At 35.8% G+C, this 18,408-nt stretch overlaps 1 protein-coding gene across 1 annotated transcript in view; it reads left to right on the top strand.

Annotated features, from left to right (window-relative positions):
- NAALADL2 (N-acetylated alpha-linked acidic dipeptidase like 2) overlaps positions 1 to 18,408 on the top strand; it is an 887,009-nt gene that overhangs the window by 150,238 nt on the left and 718,363 nt on the right. The window contains exon 5 of the mRNA XM_068968824.1: positions 10,516 to 10,635. Within this exon, the coding sequence (XP_068824925.1) occupies positions 10,516 to 10,635 (120 nt within the window). The remainder of the gene's footprint in view (positions 1 to 10,515; positions 10,636 to 18,408) is intronic.

The raw sequence follows: 18,408 nt of genomic DNA, 5'->3' as shown, positions 1-18,408 counted from the left end.
GTTATGATAAAGTAACTTTCTTTGCAGATTTAATTTATTGTTTAATTTGCATAAAATGCCAGTAAACAGTTTACAAATAAGGTTTACCTCATTTCATTGGATGCTGCAAATTCAGTCTTTTCTGATCTAGAGAGATCTGTATAAATGTTGATTCTTAGATTTATGCACTATTAACTAATATAGGTAATTCTAGAGGAAGCAGAATTCTATCACAAAAACGGTCTCCAGAAAGAATTCTCTTGAACACATTTGCAACTCTTTTGATACTCTTACTTTAAGACATTGTGTATCATTTATTAAATAAAGTACCCTTTGATTATTAATCTGTTTTTCCTTATATTTTATTTTGATACTGAAAGATGAACTAATATAGAATTTAGCCTGCTGGCTACATACTGAATGCCTTTTTACGCTGATCACAGAGGCAAAATGATATATAAGAATCTTTGGATGCTGCCCACGTGTAATTGACAGTCTAATAGGGGAAACTGGCAGTTAGGTAAGCAATTATACAACTTCATAGTGCCAATCTGCTATTAACATTAGGATATTACCTAAATATTTTAGACTCTGTTTCCTCATCTGTATAGTGGGCAGAATTCTCTACTAAACATGAATGTTCTGAAGATACTGAAAGCAACTGATAATCTCCATGGTTAAATGTGCTGTTACTGCTGACTCAATGGACATGAGTTTGAGTAAACTCTAGGGGATAGTGAAGGACACGGAAGCCTGGTGTGCTACAGTCCTGTTGGATATAACAGAGAGACTGAACGATAAATCTAGTATACATTCTTACCCCAAATTTATATCATTTTGCCTGTTGACTATGAAGATTATCAACTTAAATATGGAAGTATAATTCAAACAGAATTTTGTTTTACTTAAGTTAAATTTCTATGTTACTTTATTTAATTTTATCTCCTTTATATGAGTTTGGTCACTCAGTCGTGTCTGACTTTGTGATCCCATGCACTGCAACACGACAGGTTTCCCTGTGCATCACCAAATCCTGGAGCTTACTCAAACTCATGTCCATTGAGTTGATGATGCCATTCAACCATCTCATCCTCTGTTGTCCCCTTCTCTTCCTGCTTTCAATCTTTCCCAGCATCAGAGTCTTTTCCAGTGAGTCAGCTCTTCACGTCAGGTGGCCAAAGTATTGGAGTTTTAGCTTCAGCATCAGTCCTTCCAATGAACACCCAGGACTGATCTCCTTTAGGATGGACTGGTTGGATCTCCTTGCAGTCCAATGGATTCTCAAGAGTCTTCTCCAACACCACAGTTCAAAAGCATCGATTCATCAGCACTCAGCTTTCTTTATAATCCAACTCTCACATTTATACAAAACTACTGGAAAAACCATAGTTTGAGTAGATGGACCTTTGTTGCCAAAATAATGTCTCTGCTTTTTAAATGCTGTTGGAGAGGGTGTGGAGAAAAGGGAATCCTCTTACACTGTTGCTGGGAATATAAACTAGTACAGACACTATGGAGAACAGTATGGAGATTCCTTAAAAAAACTGGAAATAGAACTGCCTTATGACCCAGCAATCCCACTGCTGGGCATATACACCAAGGAAACCAGAATTGAAAGAGACACGTGTACCCCAGTGTTTATCGCAGCACTGTTTATAATAGCCAGGACATGGAAGCAACCTAGATGTCCATCAGCAGAAGAATGGATGAGAAAGCTGTGGTACATATACCCAATGGAGTATTATTCAGCCATTAAAAAGAATATATTTGAATTGGTTCTAATAAGGTGGATGAAACTGGAACCTATTATACAGAGTTAAGCAAGCCAGAAAAACACCAATACAGTATACTCATGGATATATATGGAATTTAGAAAGATGGTGAGATATAGCAAAAGAGACACAGATGTATAGAACAGTCTTTTGGACTCTGTGGGAGAGGGCGAGGGTGGGATGATTTGGGAGAATGGCATTGAAACATGTATAATATCATATATGAAGCAAATAGCCAATCCAGGTTCGATGCAGGATATAGGATGCTTGGGGCTGGTGCACTGAGACGACCCAGAGGGATGGTACAGGGAGGGAGAAGGGAGAGGGGGGTTCAGGATGGGGAACATGTGTATACCTGTGGTGGATTCATGTTGATGTATGGCAAAACCAATACAATATTGTAAAGTAATTGACCTCCAATTAAAATAAATAAATTTATATTAACAGAAAAACACAAAACAACAACAACAAAATGCTATCTAGGTTAATCATAGCTTTTCTTCCAAGTAACAAGCATCTTTTAATTTCATGGCTGCAGTCACCATCTGTAGTGATTTGGGAGCCCCCAAAACTAAAATCTCTCAATGTTTCCATTGTTTCCCCATCTATTTGCCATGAAGTGATGGGATTAGATGGTATGATATTAGTTTTCTGAATGTTGAGTTTTAAGCCAACATTTTCACTCTGCTCTTTCATTTTCAAGAGGTTCTTTAATTCTTAGCTTTCTGCCATATGGGTGGTGTTATCTGCATAACTGAGATTATTGGAATTTCTCATGGCAGTCTTGATTCCAGCTTGTGCTTCATCCAGCCCCTCATTTCTCATGATGTACTCTGCATATAAGTTAAATAAGCAGGATGACAATATACAGCCTTGACATACTCCTTTCTCAATTTGGAACCAGTCTGTTGTTCCATGTCTAGTTCTAACTGTTGCTTCCTTACCTGCATACAGATTTCTGAAGAGGCAGGTCAGGTGGCCTGGTATTCCCATCTCTAAGAATTTTCTGCAGTTGTGGTGATCCACTGTCAAAGGCTTTGGCATAGTCAATAAAGCAGAAGTAGATGTTTTTCTGGAACTCTCTTGCTTTTTCCATGATACAGTGGAAATTGGCAATTTGATCTCTGGTTACTCTGCCTTTTCTAAATCCAGCTTGAACATCTGGAAGTTCATGTACTGTTAAAACCTGGCTTGAAGAATTTTGAGCATTACTTTACTAGCATATATTTTTTACTAGCTATTTTTTGTTTTAGAAAGGATAACAGTAAACAGGGAAGATGATTTTGATTTTATGTTTTTAATAAGCATAAATACTTTAATTTGAAGAATATGCAAAAGCTAGATTATGTAAGATAGTAGTAAATTTCTAAAGTAAAACTTGTATTTAGATGAATAGTACTTCTGATAACCCTGTATTTTGTCAGGATGAGAACTGCTTGGATTTACCATTTCTGACTTTGAGTAGAAAATTACTATTTTAGTTAAAGCAGGCTTTTCAAACATTCTGTACATTCAGAATCTCTCTTAGAGAATAACTAGGAGGATTCAAAGTGATTGATTTGGTTGAAAATGTCAATTCTGAAAAATTCAAGGCATACATAATTTCATAAGCATGAATAAATTTTGCTACCACAGGTAGAAAGAGAAACATGGCACTGGATTGTTCCTCGAAGTGGAGCCCAGGCCCTCAGCAGGTGGCGCGCTCCAGAAACACTTCTCCGATCTTGCTCCTTTCTGTTGTTCTGTTTATTTTATTCAGTTTATTACAGACTATACCAATTCTATTCATTTATCTTGTTCATTCTCTTCTGTTGCTTCCTCTCAGGATAATCTTTCCATTTTTCCATACAACATTTTATATTATATAATGTCACTTTTTAATGTTTTGAGTTTTAGGCATTTTCCATTATTTTAAGCATTGCTCATTATCTTCTAATTGCATATTTTACAATGAATGGAAGATAATTGTATTTTAATATTCATTTCTAAATTGTTCTATCCTTTTAGCTGTTTTTTATGTGACCCACTACTATCTATTTTAATGCAATACTTTTCTCTTTTTTAACAATATATAATTTTTTTTAATTTCAATTTTTTTTTTAAATTTCTTTGTTCAAAAATTAACATATAAACTTTAAATGAAAGTTAATGTGTAGACTTTTTAACCTTTTTTTCTGGTTTAAAAAAAACCAGGTATTTCTGTCTTATTTTGCAACTCTCATTTACACTTTCCTATGCATCAGGGGAAAACTGGTGCACATAAAGTGAATAGTTCAACAAGCACCTAGGTTCCTATTCACTTGGCATTTCCCAAAGACTACTCGGAGGTGATTTAATCCTGGTGTTTGAATGTAAACTTAGTACCCCAGCTGGGTAAGTGAACAGTTTTCTAGTGTGACAGAATACACACAATAAGAAGAGGTTCACTGTAGCAACAAGAATGGTTGGGAAAAAATGACTTCGCATTTTATCATATTGCTGTATATAGATTTGTCTCAGAAAAATTCAGTGCTTTATTGCAGCTGTTATTTGGAGGTAAATAGGAAAGACTTTCAGAAAGGACCTGGTTCAGAAGCATCCTGTAAAGGCAATAGGTAATTTTTATTATCACCTGTTGGGTTGTGAGAGCATTGAGACTTCTCTGATTATTGACTTTTAATGCATACCCTCAAGGTACATAAGCCAAAATAAATTATTAAAATGATGCCTGTGCTGGGGTATATTTTTTTTCTGGGGGGAAACCCTCATCTATGTTAAAATGCTTAATCATTGATATTATATGTACAATTTATAGAAGATGAGCTGAAGAGTTCTTTAATTGAAACCACTGTTGTTTATTCAGCTGTTGCTACTTTCTAATAACGTAAATGCCTTTTACAGACTTGTATTTTACTAGCTTTCTGGTGCGTACAAAAACAAAGCTATAGTCTGGCTACACCCTCTCACACCAGTATAGTTTTCCACCCACTTCTCCTAAATATGAAAATATATTCATTAATATAACTGCTGGGAGCCAGCGTGAGGAATTCCACCCGTGACAAGGTCATGCAGCAAGAGCTCTGATGGCAAGGCTAATCAGACCTCAGGTTTTCCCCCTGGAATTTCCTGAGCATCCACCCCCCAAAAAATAAGAATCTGCCAGCTTTTGTGCTCTGCTTTTCCACTCTTCTGATATTCTCTGGAAAAAGTCAAATCAGGGCTTTAGTCTTCTGCATTTGAAAGGGATGTTTCAGCTAAACCCCCTCTGATAGCTCTCTGGCTTGCCTAACAGGTTCCCCAGACCTCTTAAAGCTTGTGAATTGCTTACAGCCCCCCAACCACGAGAGGCACAAAGCTTGAAAGCACCTTAAGATACAGAGCCTTTTCTAAAGAGTTAAAAATTATATTGGTAGAGGGTTTTCACTGTTGACTCAATGACTGCTGCCAGGCCTCCATATTCTTTATCTTTTAGGCACCTGGAAGGATGTTACTCAATGTAAGCAGGATGTAGAAATAGATACATAGTAGTTTTGATGTTAGCAACACTAGACTTTTGAGTCAATTGCTTCTCTTTTGCTGTAAATCACTGTACTCCCTCTACTTGTTATAATTTGCTGTATCTTTGCTGTGTAAGAATGTAACTTTATTTAGTGCTTTCTGAGAGTGGCACCAGACCTTGGGAAGATCAACACAAATAAGTCTTCTGGTTGACAAACCCTTATCAGAAAAAAAGCTGTAAAATGTTAATTGGCCCTTTTGGCTGGAAGATGATGTAAATTACCTAAGACCTGTGTATACAATTAGGTATGCAGAGATAAAAGCCTGGTTTTGATAAGAGTCTGGACTGCTAATGCTGCATAACTTTGTGTTACCCATTGATCTCCACATTTTATCAAAAGTATAAAAGGCCTTCTGAACAACAAAGGACGGAGCCAGTCGCTGGACTGGTTTCCCCCGTGTCTCTCTCTCTCCTTTTATCCTTTCCCTCCCTCTGCTCTGTACTTTAATTTCAGGCTGAATTTCCATCTGGGACGCGGTGGCTTGCCAAGTCTACTTGCTTGCCCTGGCTGTTAAGACCTGCACTAAAGGGACCCTAAGGTGAGGCACCCTTAGATATTCAAGCGAGCACCGGTGGCCCAACGTAGATGGTGCAAATTCCTTGTCTGGAATTTTGTTGGTCTTCCGTGTAATACAAGCTACTCAGCTCTCTTTCTCCACTTAATCTTCCTACTATACTATTTCTTCCTAATCTAATCTTATATTTCTTATATCAATCAATAAATAAATTTTTCTCACGCCAACGCCATCCACCCTTCAAATTCCCTGGATCCACTGGGGCTGGACCCTGGCATATAACCAGTTGAATAATATCCCTGTTTAAATATGCTATCAGTGAATCATAATTAGTAGAGAACTTGCAAAGTTGAAATGGAAAAATGAATTCTCATTTTTGCATTGTAATCATTAATGTTATGTGATCATTTAATTGTGCTTTAAAATTATGAATCAATAATTATTTATATGGTAATGGCATCATCAAACTAAAAAGTCAAATTAATAAGACATTTTATTAGGAGCAAAATTATGATCAAGAACCACTGTAACAGAAATAACTTTAACAATTAAAATTTCTTGGCAAATATATTTGAAAGTACCATAACTTAACTTTTAGAAGATACTGTAATTATTTCACTCAAGATAGATAGGCTGATAGTGTATGTTGGACACCTGGATGAAAATAGGTGTGTGGTGGGCCCTTTACTGAGGAAATTACACTGTAATTGATATTGAAACTATTAGACACATGTATGTATAAAGATACAAGTCTTTTTTAATTTTTTTACTTAAAAAAATTTTATTTTTACTTTATTTTGCTTACAATACTGTATTGGTTTTGCCATACATTGACTTGAATCAGCCACGGGTGTACATGAGTTCCCAATTCTGAACCCCCCTCCCACGTCCCACCCCATATCATCTCTCTGCATCATCCCCGTGCACCAGCCCAAAGCATCCTGTATCCTGTATTGAACATAGACTGGCGATTTGTTTCTTACATGAGAGTATACATGTTTCAATGCCATTCTCCCAAATCATCCCACCCTCTCCCTCTCCCACAGAGTCCAAAAGTCCGTTCTAAACATCTGTGTCTCTTTTGTTGTCTTGCAGACAGGGTCATCATTACCATCTTTCTAAATTCCATATATATGTGTTAGTATAATGTATTGGTATTTTTCTTTCTGGCTTACTTCACTCTGTATAATAGGCTCCATTTTCATTCACCTCATTAGAACTGATTCAAATGTATTCTTTTTAATGGCTGAGTAATACTCCATTGTGTATATGTACCACAGCTTTCTTATCCATTCATCTGCCGATGGACATCTAGGTTGTTTCCATGTCCTGGCTATTATAAACAGTGCTGCGATGAACATTGGGGTACACGTGTCTCTTTCAGTTCTGGTTTCCTCGGTGTATATGCCCAGCAGTGGGATTGCTGGGTCATAAGACAGTTCTATTTGCAATTTTTAAAGGAATCTCCACACTGTTTTCCATAGTGGCTGTACTAGTTTGCATTCCTACCAACAGTGTAAGAGGGTTCCCTTTTCTCCATACTCTCTTAAGAGAGGAAGAAATAGATCATCTGGGGATAAAAAGTAGATAAGTTCACATAAAATTGGCCATCAGAGAGCTATAGTTCATCAGGTAGCTAATATTTGAAATAGATTTTAACATATTAGTAAATTTTTCCACAGGTGCAGATGAATGTAATGGCAAAGGAAATATTTCATGCCACAAATGTTTCTTTAAATAGATTTACCCATCTCTTGTTGGTGTCTGCATATTCTTCAAATGAGCCTTCTTTGGAGGCACTTTGTATACAACCAACTGAAGTATGTTAGTGCCAGATGAAAAGGATGGGCAGTTAAACATATAAATTCTTCATCTCCATTCTTCCATTATTTACCACCACTAATTTTGTTTAAAATCAACACCTTGACATAGATATGCTATATTTTGAAACAACAAATTTTGTATTATAATTTTATCATTGGAAAACATCAGTTCACTTCAGTAGCTCAATCATGCCTGAATTTTTGAGACACCTTGAAGTGCAGCACACCAGACCACCTTGTCCATCACCAACTCCCAGAGCTTGCTCAAACTCATATCCATTGAGTCAGTGACATCATTCAACCATCTCATCCTCTGCTGTGCCCTTCTCCTCCTGCCTTCAATCTTTCCCAGCATCAGGGTCTTTTCCAGTAAGTCAGTTCTTCACATCATGTGGCCAAAGTATTGGAGTTGCAGCTTCAACATCAGTCCTTCCAATGAACACCCAGGACTGATCTCCTTTAGGATGTATTGTTGGATCTCCTTGCAGTCCAAGGAACTCTCAAGAGTCTTCTCTAACACCACAGTTCATAAGCATCAGTTCTATAGTACTCAGCTTTCTTTATGATCCAATTCTAACATTCATACATGATTACTGGAAAAACTGTAGGTTTAACTCGACAGTCCTTTGTCAGAAAAGTAACATCTCTGCTTTTTAATACGTTGTCTAGGTTGATCATTGCAGAAGGCAATGGCACCCCACGCCAGTACTCTTGCCTGGAAAATCCCATGGATGGAGGAGCCTGGTGGGCTGCAGTCCATGGGGTCGCTAAGAGTCAGACATTACTGAGAGACTTCCCTTTCACCTTTCACTTTCATGCATTGGAGAAGGAAATGGCAACCCACTCCAGTGTTCTTGCCTGGAGAATCCCAGGGACGGGGGAGCCTGGTAGGCTGCCGTCTATGGGGTCTCACAGAGTCGAACATGACTGAAGTGACTTAGCAGCAGCAGCAGCAGGTTGATCATAGCTTTTTCAAACAGCTCTTCAATGAGCAAGTGTCTTTTTTATTTAATGGCAGCAGTCACCACCTGCAGTGATTTTGGTGTCCAAGAATATAAATTCTGCCACTATTTTCCACTGTTTCTCCATCTACTTGCCATGAAGTGATGGGACAGGATGCCGTGACCTTAGTTTTCTGAATGTTGAATTTTAAGTCAATTTTTTCACTCTCCTCTTTCATCATCATCAAGAGGCTCTTCAGTTCCTCTTTGCTTTCTGCTGTAAGAATGGTGTCATCTGCATATCTGAGGTTATTGATATTTCTCCTGGCAATCTTGATTCCATCTTTTGCTTCATCCAGCCCAGTATTTTGCATGATGTAATAGGTGTTCTGGTATTCCCATCTCTTTAAGAATTTTCCAGGGTTTCTGGTGATCTACAACTATGGTGTTGGAGAAGACTCTTGACCCTTGGACTGCAAGGAGATCCAACCAGTCCATTCTAAAGGAGATCAGTCCTGGGTGTTTTTTGAAAGGAATGATGCTAAAGCTGAAACTCCAGTACTTTGGCCACCTCATGCAGAAGAGTTGACTCACTGGAAAAGACTCTGATGCTGGGAGGGATTGGGGACCTTAGGTAAAGGGGATGACAAAGGATGAGATGGCTGCATGGCATCACCGACTCAATGGACACGAGTTTGAGTGAACTCCAGGAGTTGTTGATGGACAGGGAAGCCTGGCGTGCTGCAATTCATGGGGTCGCAAAGAGTCGGACATGACTGAGCGCCTGAACTGAACTGAACACAGTCAAAAGCTTTGGCATAGTCAATAAAGCAGAGGTAGATGTTTTTCTGGAGCTCTCTTGCTTTTTCGATGATCCAACAGATGATGGCAATTTGATCTCTGCCTTTCCTAAATCCAGCTTGAAACTCTGGAAGTTCTTGATTCACGTTCTGTTGAGACCTGGCTTGGAGAATTTTGAGCATTACTAACGTGTGAGATGAGTGCAATTGTGCAGTAGTTTGAACACTCTTTGGCATTGCCTTTCTTTGGGATTGGAATGAAAACTGACCTTTTCCAGTCTTGTGGCCACTGCTGAGTTTTCCAAATTTGCTGGCATAGTGCGTGCAGCACAATATGGAAAGAATAACAACTTTATTTGAATTTGATATACAGAAAGTTAAGCTGAAAGGAATCATCTTGGCTATAGGTATATTCTGAATCGAACACTCAGGGCAGTACTTTTCCAGTGGGGAAGGAAATAACCACATCAGAGGATTCCCATTAAAAGTTCTGGGAAGGCAACAACTTATATGTCAATGAAGTAGAATTTAAAAATGAGAAATAGTGTTGTAAAATAAAACTGTAGGGGGCTAATGGGAAAGGTGACAGAAATTGTTGTTTGTGGGCATATTCTGAAGTTTTGGATATCATAGTAGTAGGTGTGGCTGTACAGGTTGTATCCTACATAAGCTGGGGGTTTGTCATTCACAGCTGGATTATGTGTACATCCTGAACAGCTGGGCATCATGAAATTTGTACTTAATTTGGATAACATAGAGAATCTTTGAGTTATTTTCACATCTCAGAATGGCATGATTATTCTTGAACCTTAAGGAAATGAATTTTGCAGTCTTCTGATTCAAATTCCAGAAATATGAGTGTCGACTATATCAAACTTCATGGTCTTTTAGAGACGTAAACTGGATTTGTAACTTTTCCAGAAGCATGAGTTAAAAACAAATATGACTCTAAACCTTTTTCTCCAGTGACCTCTCAGAAGAATTGTTGTACCCTGATAGAACTAGAAAGGTCATGATTGGGACACATAAGAGAGATTAGGTCTCTTTTGAATATTTCAAATTACTATGAATGATTTTATTACACTAAATGGACAAATTGCCCTAATTCTCCTGACAGGGCTTTATTTTTCTTTGTCTTCTCTTTCAGGCTGAAGTCATTGATGTGAGTTATGGAAATGCAGATGACTTAAAGCGGATTAAAAAAATGAAAAATGTCACAAATCGCATTGCACTCTTGAAATTAGGAAAATTGCCACTACTTTATAAGGTTAGTCCAGTGCCCATCATTTGTTTGTGGGGTGAATATTTCGTTTAGTTGGGGTTACATGTGTATTTGGGAACATGAAGAGAGAGAGTGTATGTATGTATGTGTGTGTGAGTGAGAATGCGGAGAGAGAAAGAGGCATAACGTGTCACAGGAAGATAACTTTTCCAAAATGGCTGATTTCATAATAAAGTCTTTAAGATATTGTGCTCGTGGGACCTTCATAAAGTTGGCATTCCCTTTATAACATCCATCTGGAATGGTAAAAATGAGAACCACAGTGTCCTCTTATGACATCTGTGAAACTTCTAATCTGTTATCTAATTATCATGTGCTTTATGTTACACTAGTATCTTGCAGATTTACATTCCTCAGTGATTAATTTTGTCGACTGTATAACTTCATAGTTACTGGCTGTGCTCAGAAATTTAATTAAAGTATAATATACTAAGAAGAGGCAGAGTTTGATTTATTTTATTTAAATTTAAGTTTATTAACACTCATCCACTAGATGCATTTACATAATTAAAGCAGTTCAATATAAAAGTATCTCATAATGAGCCATCACAATAGAGAGTCATTACTGCTCTCCCTTAGTTCATTTTCTTTTCCTATTAGAAAAGAATGGTCAGTATAGTTCTGTCACTGGAAAACTCTGGTTCTGAACACATATTGGATTTCACCTCATTCAAAACTATATGAGCTTTGCTAACTCCTAAGAGCAAAAAAGTTTCCAGAACTCTGTTGGTATACTCTGTAAGGACACAAGAACACATTCTGTGCCTGTTTTTTAAAAATTATCTTCCAAGGATGCCCTTATACTTAAATCAATGTCTGATTATAGATAACAGGCCAGAATTTTAAGATAGTCTTGAAAATATACATTGATAACACTGATACTAGTGTTTTGTAGGATAATTTGTCAGTATGTTTTAAAGGCCTTAAAGTAATCACATTTTGACCCAATAATTCCATTTCAATCAATATATTCTAAGGGGGGAAAACAGGTATGGTAAAAACATGGTGCCCAATGATGTGAGAAAATACTTGAAATGATATATGCATCTAGTTTCAGTTTCCCATATGGCTCAGTGGTAAAGAATCCTCCTGCCAATGTAGGAGACACAGGGGACACTAGTTTGATCCCTGTATTGGGAAGATCCCCTGGAGCAGGAAATAGCAATCCACTCCAGTATTCTTGCCTGGAAAATTCGATGGACAGAGGAGCCTGGTGGCCTACAGTCCATGGGGGAGCAAAGAGTTGGACACAACTGAGCACACAGACATACATCCAGTTTAGCATTGAAAATCATGCTATACTGGTACAGCTGAATACCGTACAATAATTGCAACATAAAACATATTTAAAATATGTGAAAATCCTCATATGTCAAATAAATTAAAAAGAGGACATTTATAATAATTATATAATAATAATTATTGTTACTTCTAAAAGTAACATTGTTAGAAATGTTGGCTAAATGTTTTTCTAAGCATTTTTAACATATTTTCACATTAATCTTTACAATCACCATAGTGTTGAGGTGTGGATTATTATCTTCAATTTATAGATAAGTATCACAAATGCATAAGGACGGAAATAAGATAGAGTGCACTCCTCTGAAAACAGTGTAAATCTGGTAGAGGGGCAAGAACATGCAATTTTAAATCAAGGGTACAGCTTTGATCATGGTATAAGACTAGATATTCTAATTACTTATTAAAGACAAGTGATTCAAATTGCTTAGAGGACATTTTATTAGCAATAATCAGACGATGTCTTCCTCTAAATTTTTTGGGGAGGATGTTTCTTTTTGGATGTTTAAAAGTACAGTGGGAAAAAAATAGAGTATCCACTTATCCACAGAGGATAAATTCCAAGACCCCCATGGATGCTTGAAACCACAAATAGCACCAAACTACACATATATTATGGTTTTCCCTACACATACATACCTATGACATAATTTAATTTATAATTAGGCATGGTAAGAGATTAACAACAATAATGAATAATAGAGCAGATATAACAATATGTTGTAATAATCATTATGTGAGTGTCATATCTCCATGGGGCTTCCCTGGTGGCTCAGAGGTTAAGGCGTCTTCCTCCAATGCAGGAAACCCAGGTTCAACAGTCACTCTGATCATCTAGAGGGCTGCATAGTGACTACCAGGCAGGAGAGAATACACAGTGTAGATATGCTGGACAACGAAACCATTCACATCCTGGCTGGAGGGAGTGGGACAGCCTGAGATGTCATCAGGCTACTCAGAACAGCACATAATTTGAAACTTAGGAATACTATTTTTAGAATTTTCCATTTAATATACTTTGAACTGTCTTTGACCCTGAGTATCTGAAACCTCCAAAAGTGAACGTATGAATAATGAGGAACCACTGTAACACTGTTTTGGGGATATTATATGAATCCTGATTGATCAAACTAATAGTGATATAGATACTAAAATGTTGTTTGTGGTGGGGCAATTATTTAAATTGGGTTGATGGAATTACTGATGATTTCTACTACTTCATATTTTTCTGAAGATTCTTTATAAATTTTATAAGAAAAAAATCTAAAAATTCATGTTAAGACATTAAAATTTTTTTTTTCTAACAATGTTTATAGGCCAAACTCTCAAAATCCTTACCAGTAGATAATGGATTAAAACAGCCAATTTCTTTTTATTTGAGTGCTCCAGAGAATATTTACATTATGAAACCATTAGATGAGTTTCATAAAGTAGTGAAATAGTGGTTTAACTAGAATAGGACAGAGTTATTAAGAACCTGGTACATTTTCCCTGATCATCCTCCTTACAGACCTATGAAAAGATTTAATAGAGAGATCTATGCAATATTCCCTGCCAGACAAAGTCCTGTGACAAGCTTGGCATTTTCTTCTAGGCAAAGATGATAGAGCATCCTTTCTTTAATGTTTCAAATTCTATTCCAGGCAACTTTGTTTTCTGTAATTGTCACAGAGATTATATAATCACTGATACCATATTGGTTAATATACATTTCCACTGTAAAGAAAAAAGAAAGCATGGAGTAGACAAAAAGTTATATAGCATGATTAGAGCTGAACTTGCTTCACCTGTCCATCAAATATATTCTGAGGTTGAAATTGAAAAGAGAGGTAATACAGCAACATGGCTGGGTTGAAAAAAAAGAGAGAGGGCCAATTGACTTCTGTGTGAATTACAACTGTTAATCATGGTTCTAAATGAGCATCTGGACTGGGAACATGGGACTGACTGAGTAAAGAGAAAAGTTAACCATATTTTAACTGTGAAGTAGTATCTATATCATAGTTCAGAAATGAACCTAAGAGGGAATCTCTGCATCTGAGATGGAAAGGGCAAAGGGGAAGCATAATTGTGATATTATCTCCTAAAATGAGTAGAAAATGATCTACAGCCAAGAAAGAACAGATCTCATTAGTTTATATCATAAATTATATGTATGTGTTAATTTAGTCTCTAGAAAGGGATTGATGAGAAAATCCCTGTATTTGTTAAAGGAATCATAAAAGGCAGATGGCTTCTAGCTTTGTGCCTTGATGTCTGCTCTTAGTTACTTCAGGAAAGGGTCAAGCAAGCTCCTCAGAACTAGCTTGTGCCAGTTTCCTTATGCTTAAACCTTAGAGGAAAGGCTTTAGGTTTCTTTGAACTTGGTGTTTATAGCAGTTTATTTTATAAGAGTGTGCTTTAATTCTTTAAGCTGTAAGACAAAATACTCTTTTATATATCATAATGGATTCACTTAGATTTCTCTCAGTGACAATCTGAGATACAGTACAGCAGATTCTAAAACCCTTAAAAATTCCCAAATTGCTAAATAGCTCTCAAGTATGAAATTTATTTTATAAAATATAATAAAAAGCTATTGGCTTTGCTTTAATCATTTTCCTGAAAAGCAATAGTAAAAAAAAAAAAAAAAAAAAAAAAAAAAAATTACTGTGTACTCCATGGCAACTAGAAATCAAGTAAATCCCTCAGAAATGTGGAAGTTGGGCCATTGTCTGGGTCCACACCACATTTAAGCCCCAAGTCTTATAGGAGTCAAATTTGCATATGGTAAAATTACAAATGCATAAATATCTTACGCCTTCTGTTCATAGTGGAGTTACAGAAAAATATTCGTAAATGCTGTTGCTATTTTTTTCATAAATGGAGTAACAGAGTATAATCTTAGTACTCACAGCTAGATAGTAAAATACTAGCAAGTATTAGCTGGTTTTTACATTTTTTATATCTTTTTATCTTTCTAATCACAATTTTAATGTTTTAGAAATCCGAATGATTTTGTAACTTCCTACAAATGAAAGTTTCCTATCTATTCATCAGATAAGATTTATATTTTAATATCAATTGTGCATTGTTTGGCCAGTGTGTAAGTTAACCAACTGCCACCCAACTCCATAAAGCATACTTAAAGACTTGGGCCTTTTGAAAGAGCTGGTAAAGAAATGAGGAATAGAATGCAATTGTTATGTGTTGATATTTTCAAACAGATTGTTTCCAACAGCTTAAGAAAAAGTAAAGTTTACTATTTGAATTTCAAACACAACTTCATCTAAAAATAAGTAAATTTAAAACATTGAGTTGAAGAAATCTCTATATTTGGTGATTTACCAATCAGTACTCAATAAATGGACAATAAGGTCATTAAGAAATTCTCCAGTTTAGGTAAAGTAAGTGTGGAGAAAGAGTGTATTTTGTAAACTAACCTCACATAACATGTTTGCATGCTTTTCGTATTTGCTGAACTATAAGTTTCATTTACCCCAGTCCCCTGTTTTTCCTGATTATATTTATTCAATCCCTAGGATAACTGCCTTCAAAAAAATTAATTTTTTTATTTCAGTTAGAACAGCATTTACTCTATGTGGTAGAAGTTTAAGATGGTACTTCTAAAATTTATTCTTTTATATGCCAAAGTTAAAATATGATGTGTTTATCTAATAATTAGCATCACAATGTATGGTACCTAATATAATAGTACAACAATGTACATAGAAAAGGAATTCAATATTTTTTTGAAGCTAAAACATTCATTGTGTGTGTGTGTGTGTATGCGTGGTATATGTATGTGTACACTGGTAGAGACTTACATGCCATGTGACAGTGAGGCTAGAAGGATACGAAAGAAGAGAAAGATTCCTTCCTTACTGAAAATTTTGACGCATTATAACTTTCCCTGCTATTGATGAAGCTAGCAGATTTATTTACGTGACAGTCTGAATATTTCAGATAAAAAAAAGAAACATTTAATTCATTGTCGCTTCATGATATTTTATGTACGCTTTTGTATATGGAAGCACACTTCATTTTTAAGGCAATTTTTTAAGGCATTTCATGAACAAAAAAAAGTGAACACTGTCTTGATACTTATAAAGGATAAGTTTGTTCACTGGCTGATTTAATGAGGTATTTCATACCCTGTTCTCAGAAGTAATTGCAAAAGACCATTACTCCATATTTTAATACTGTAAGCGTCTAGAGGCTCCATTGGTCATGGAAAACATGGTCAGGACTAGAACACAAAATCAGAAAACAATGATTTAAAGCATTTAAAAGCCAAATGTGCTATTATTTTTTAAATCAGAATGCTTTCCATTTTCCACTGACTGACTTTAGTTATTTTTCTAAATGACTTAGACCAAATATGATCATATCTACAAAAGGTAGTTTCTGTTGAAATACAACTTCAATCATAAGTTATAATGAAAAAACTAGACTTAGTGTTATTCTACCATTTAGCAATCTGATTTTCAGTTCAGTTCAATCGCTCAGTCAACCCCATGGACTCCGACCCCATGGACTGCAGCATGCCAGGCCATTGAGAACAAGAATAATTAATCCTGAATGCTTTCAACCTTATTCCTAATATTAAATTTTTTTTGTGGCTTAAAGGTATATCTGCAAGTCTTGAGTCTGTTATGAATGAATCCCATAATTTAGAAGTCATGCCTGTATTTTACCTATATGATCATATAATTTAATTTTACTAACCATTTTAATATTGTGAAATCATAACAAGTGACATTATTTATTAGAAAGATTGAATTTTGCATGTATCTTTTTGTAATATGTGTAAATCACCCCCATCCATTCCTGTAAGTTTGGTTGCAAAAAAAAAAGGACTGATTATTTTGTCTTAAATGTTATAAACTAAGAAAAGCATAAATCAAGAAAGAAACCAGAGAGAAAGGAAGGAAGGAAAGATAGGAAGAAAGAAAAAAGATGGCAGTTGACCCGCTTTAATTAACTCCTTGGGCTTCCCAGGTGGCTCAGTGGTAAAGAATCTGCCTGTCAATGTGGGAGACACAGGAGATGTGGGTTCAATCACTGGGTCTGGAAGATCCGCTGGTGGAGGAAATGCCAGCCCACTCCAGTCTTCTTGCTTGGAGAATCCCATGGACAGAGGAGCCTGCTGGGCTACAGTCCATGCGGTCACAAAGAGTCGGACACAACTGAAGTGACTAAAACCTGAGCACAGCAAGGCACAGTGGACTACCTGAAACTATTCATGTTTCAGAAACATTTTTTTTTACATTATGTATCACTCTAAAATCTGAAAGTGTAAGTTTTAGACATGTTTTAATTTTTGAGAACTTATTTGACACACCGGTGTAGATCTCTCGATGATGATGACGTCTGGCTTTGAGGTAATCCTGAGCTATCCTTTCACATTTCAGTTTTTCCTCTCTCTGTCTGGTTGACAGTTTTTACTTTTTTCCTACTGTAGATGGGTTTCCCAGTCTTTCCAGTGTGTTGTCTTCTGTATTCACCAGGTGATTTGTTTTGAATAGTGAAGCACAGCATGGCAAGGTGCAAAGATGGAAGAGACTAGCTTAATTTCTAGCTCTTCTGTTTGATGTCTGTGTGACTTTGGAATATTATCTAAAACCTCAGGGTTTTTTAATTCATTTTTTTAATTCACAAAGTGGTGATAAAAGTAATCCCAACTTGCATCGTTATATGAATATTGAATCTTAAAATGCATGCATGATTTTTAATAAATACTAGTTATTCTTAGTAAGCCCTTAAAATCTGAGTAAAATTCTAAAGAGAAAGGATATGAATTGAATAATGGGGAATGACAGCTCTCTCAAACTTGCAAAACTGAGCTGAATATAATAATATACTTAAGATAAATCAGTTACAGAAATACAGTCTTTTAAGATTGTGCTTCTTGCATTAACAGTAAAAAATTATGCTGATACCGTGTAGCATCTCAAACCATAAAAATAAATAAAGTTGTCTCTAATGATTTCTGTGGAATAAGACAGGTATAAGTAAACAGAAAAATAAATGTTAAAGGTAAATATAATTAGACTATTAAGGATGAATATAAGCAATAACATACAGGGTAGTAAATGCTTTTGATTTTTATATTCTTCAATATGCATTTTAATGCCTAGATATTTTTTGTCAGATAATGGAATTATATAATATTTAAAAATAATATTGTTTTGGGAATTGAAACTGTATTACTATTACAGAGTAGTTGTATAAACATCTAATACAGATTTTAAACTGAAATTGAGGTATTATATATGATTCAGGAGTATCATGAAAGTGCCTCTATATCATAAGGCTGTTATCAAAATTAAATTATGCATGTAAGTACTTAACACAATGCCAAGAATATACTAAACACTCCTTAAAAGAAAGCTAATATTTTGTTTAATCACCTCAAAATGTTTATTAAATACTACCTTTTCTATTTGAATTCCATTTTTGTTATTGGTCCTCATTCTG

This window comes from Capricornis sumatraensis, chromosome 1, assembly GCF_032405125.1.
Source record: "Capricornis sumatraensis isolate serow.1 chromosome 1, serow.2, whole genome shotgun sequence".
Lineage (NCBI taxonomy): Eukaryota > Metazoa > Chordata > Mammalia > Artiodactyla > Bovidae > Capricornis > Capricornis sumatraensis.
Note: the sequence above shows the minus strand (reverse complement) of the source record. Positions and strands in the feature narration are given on the sequence as shown.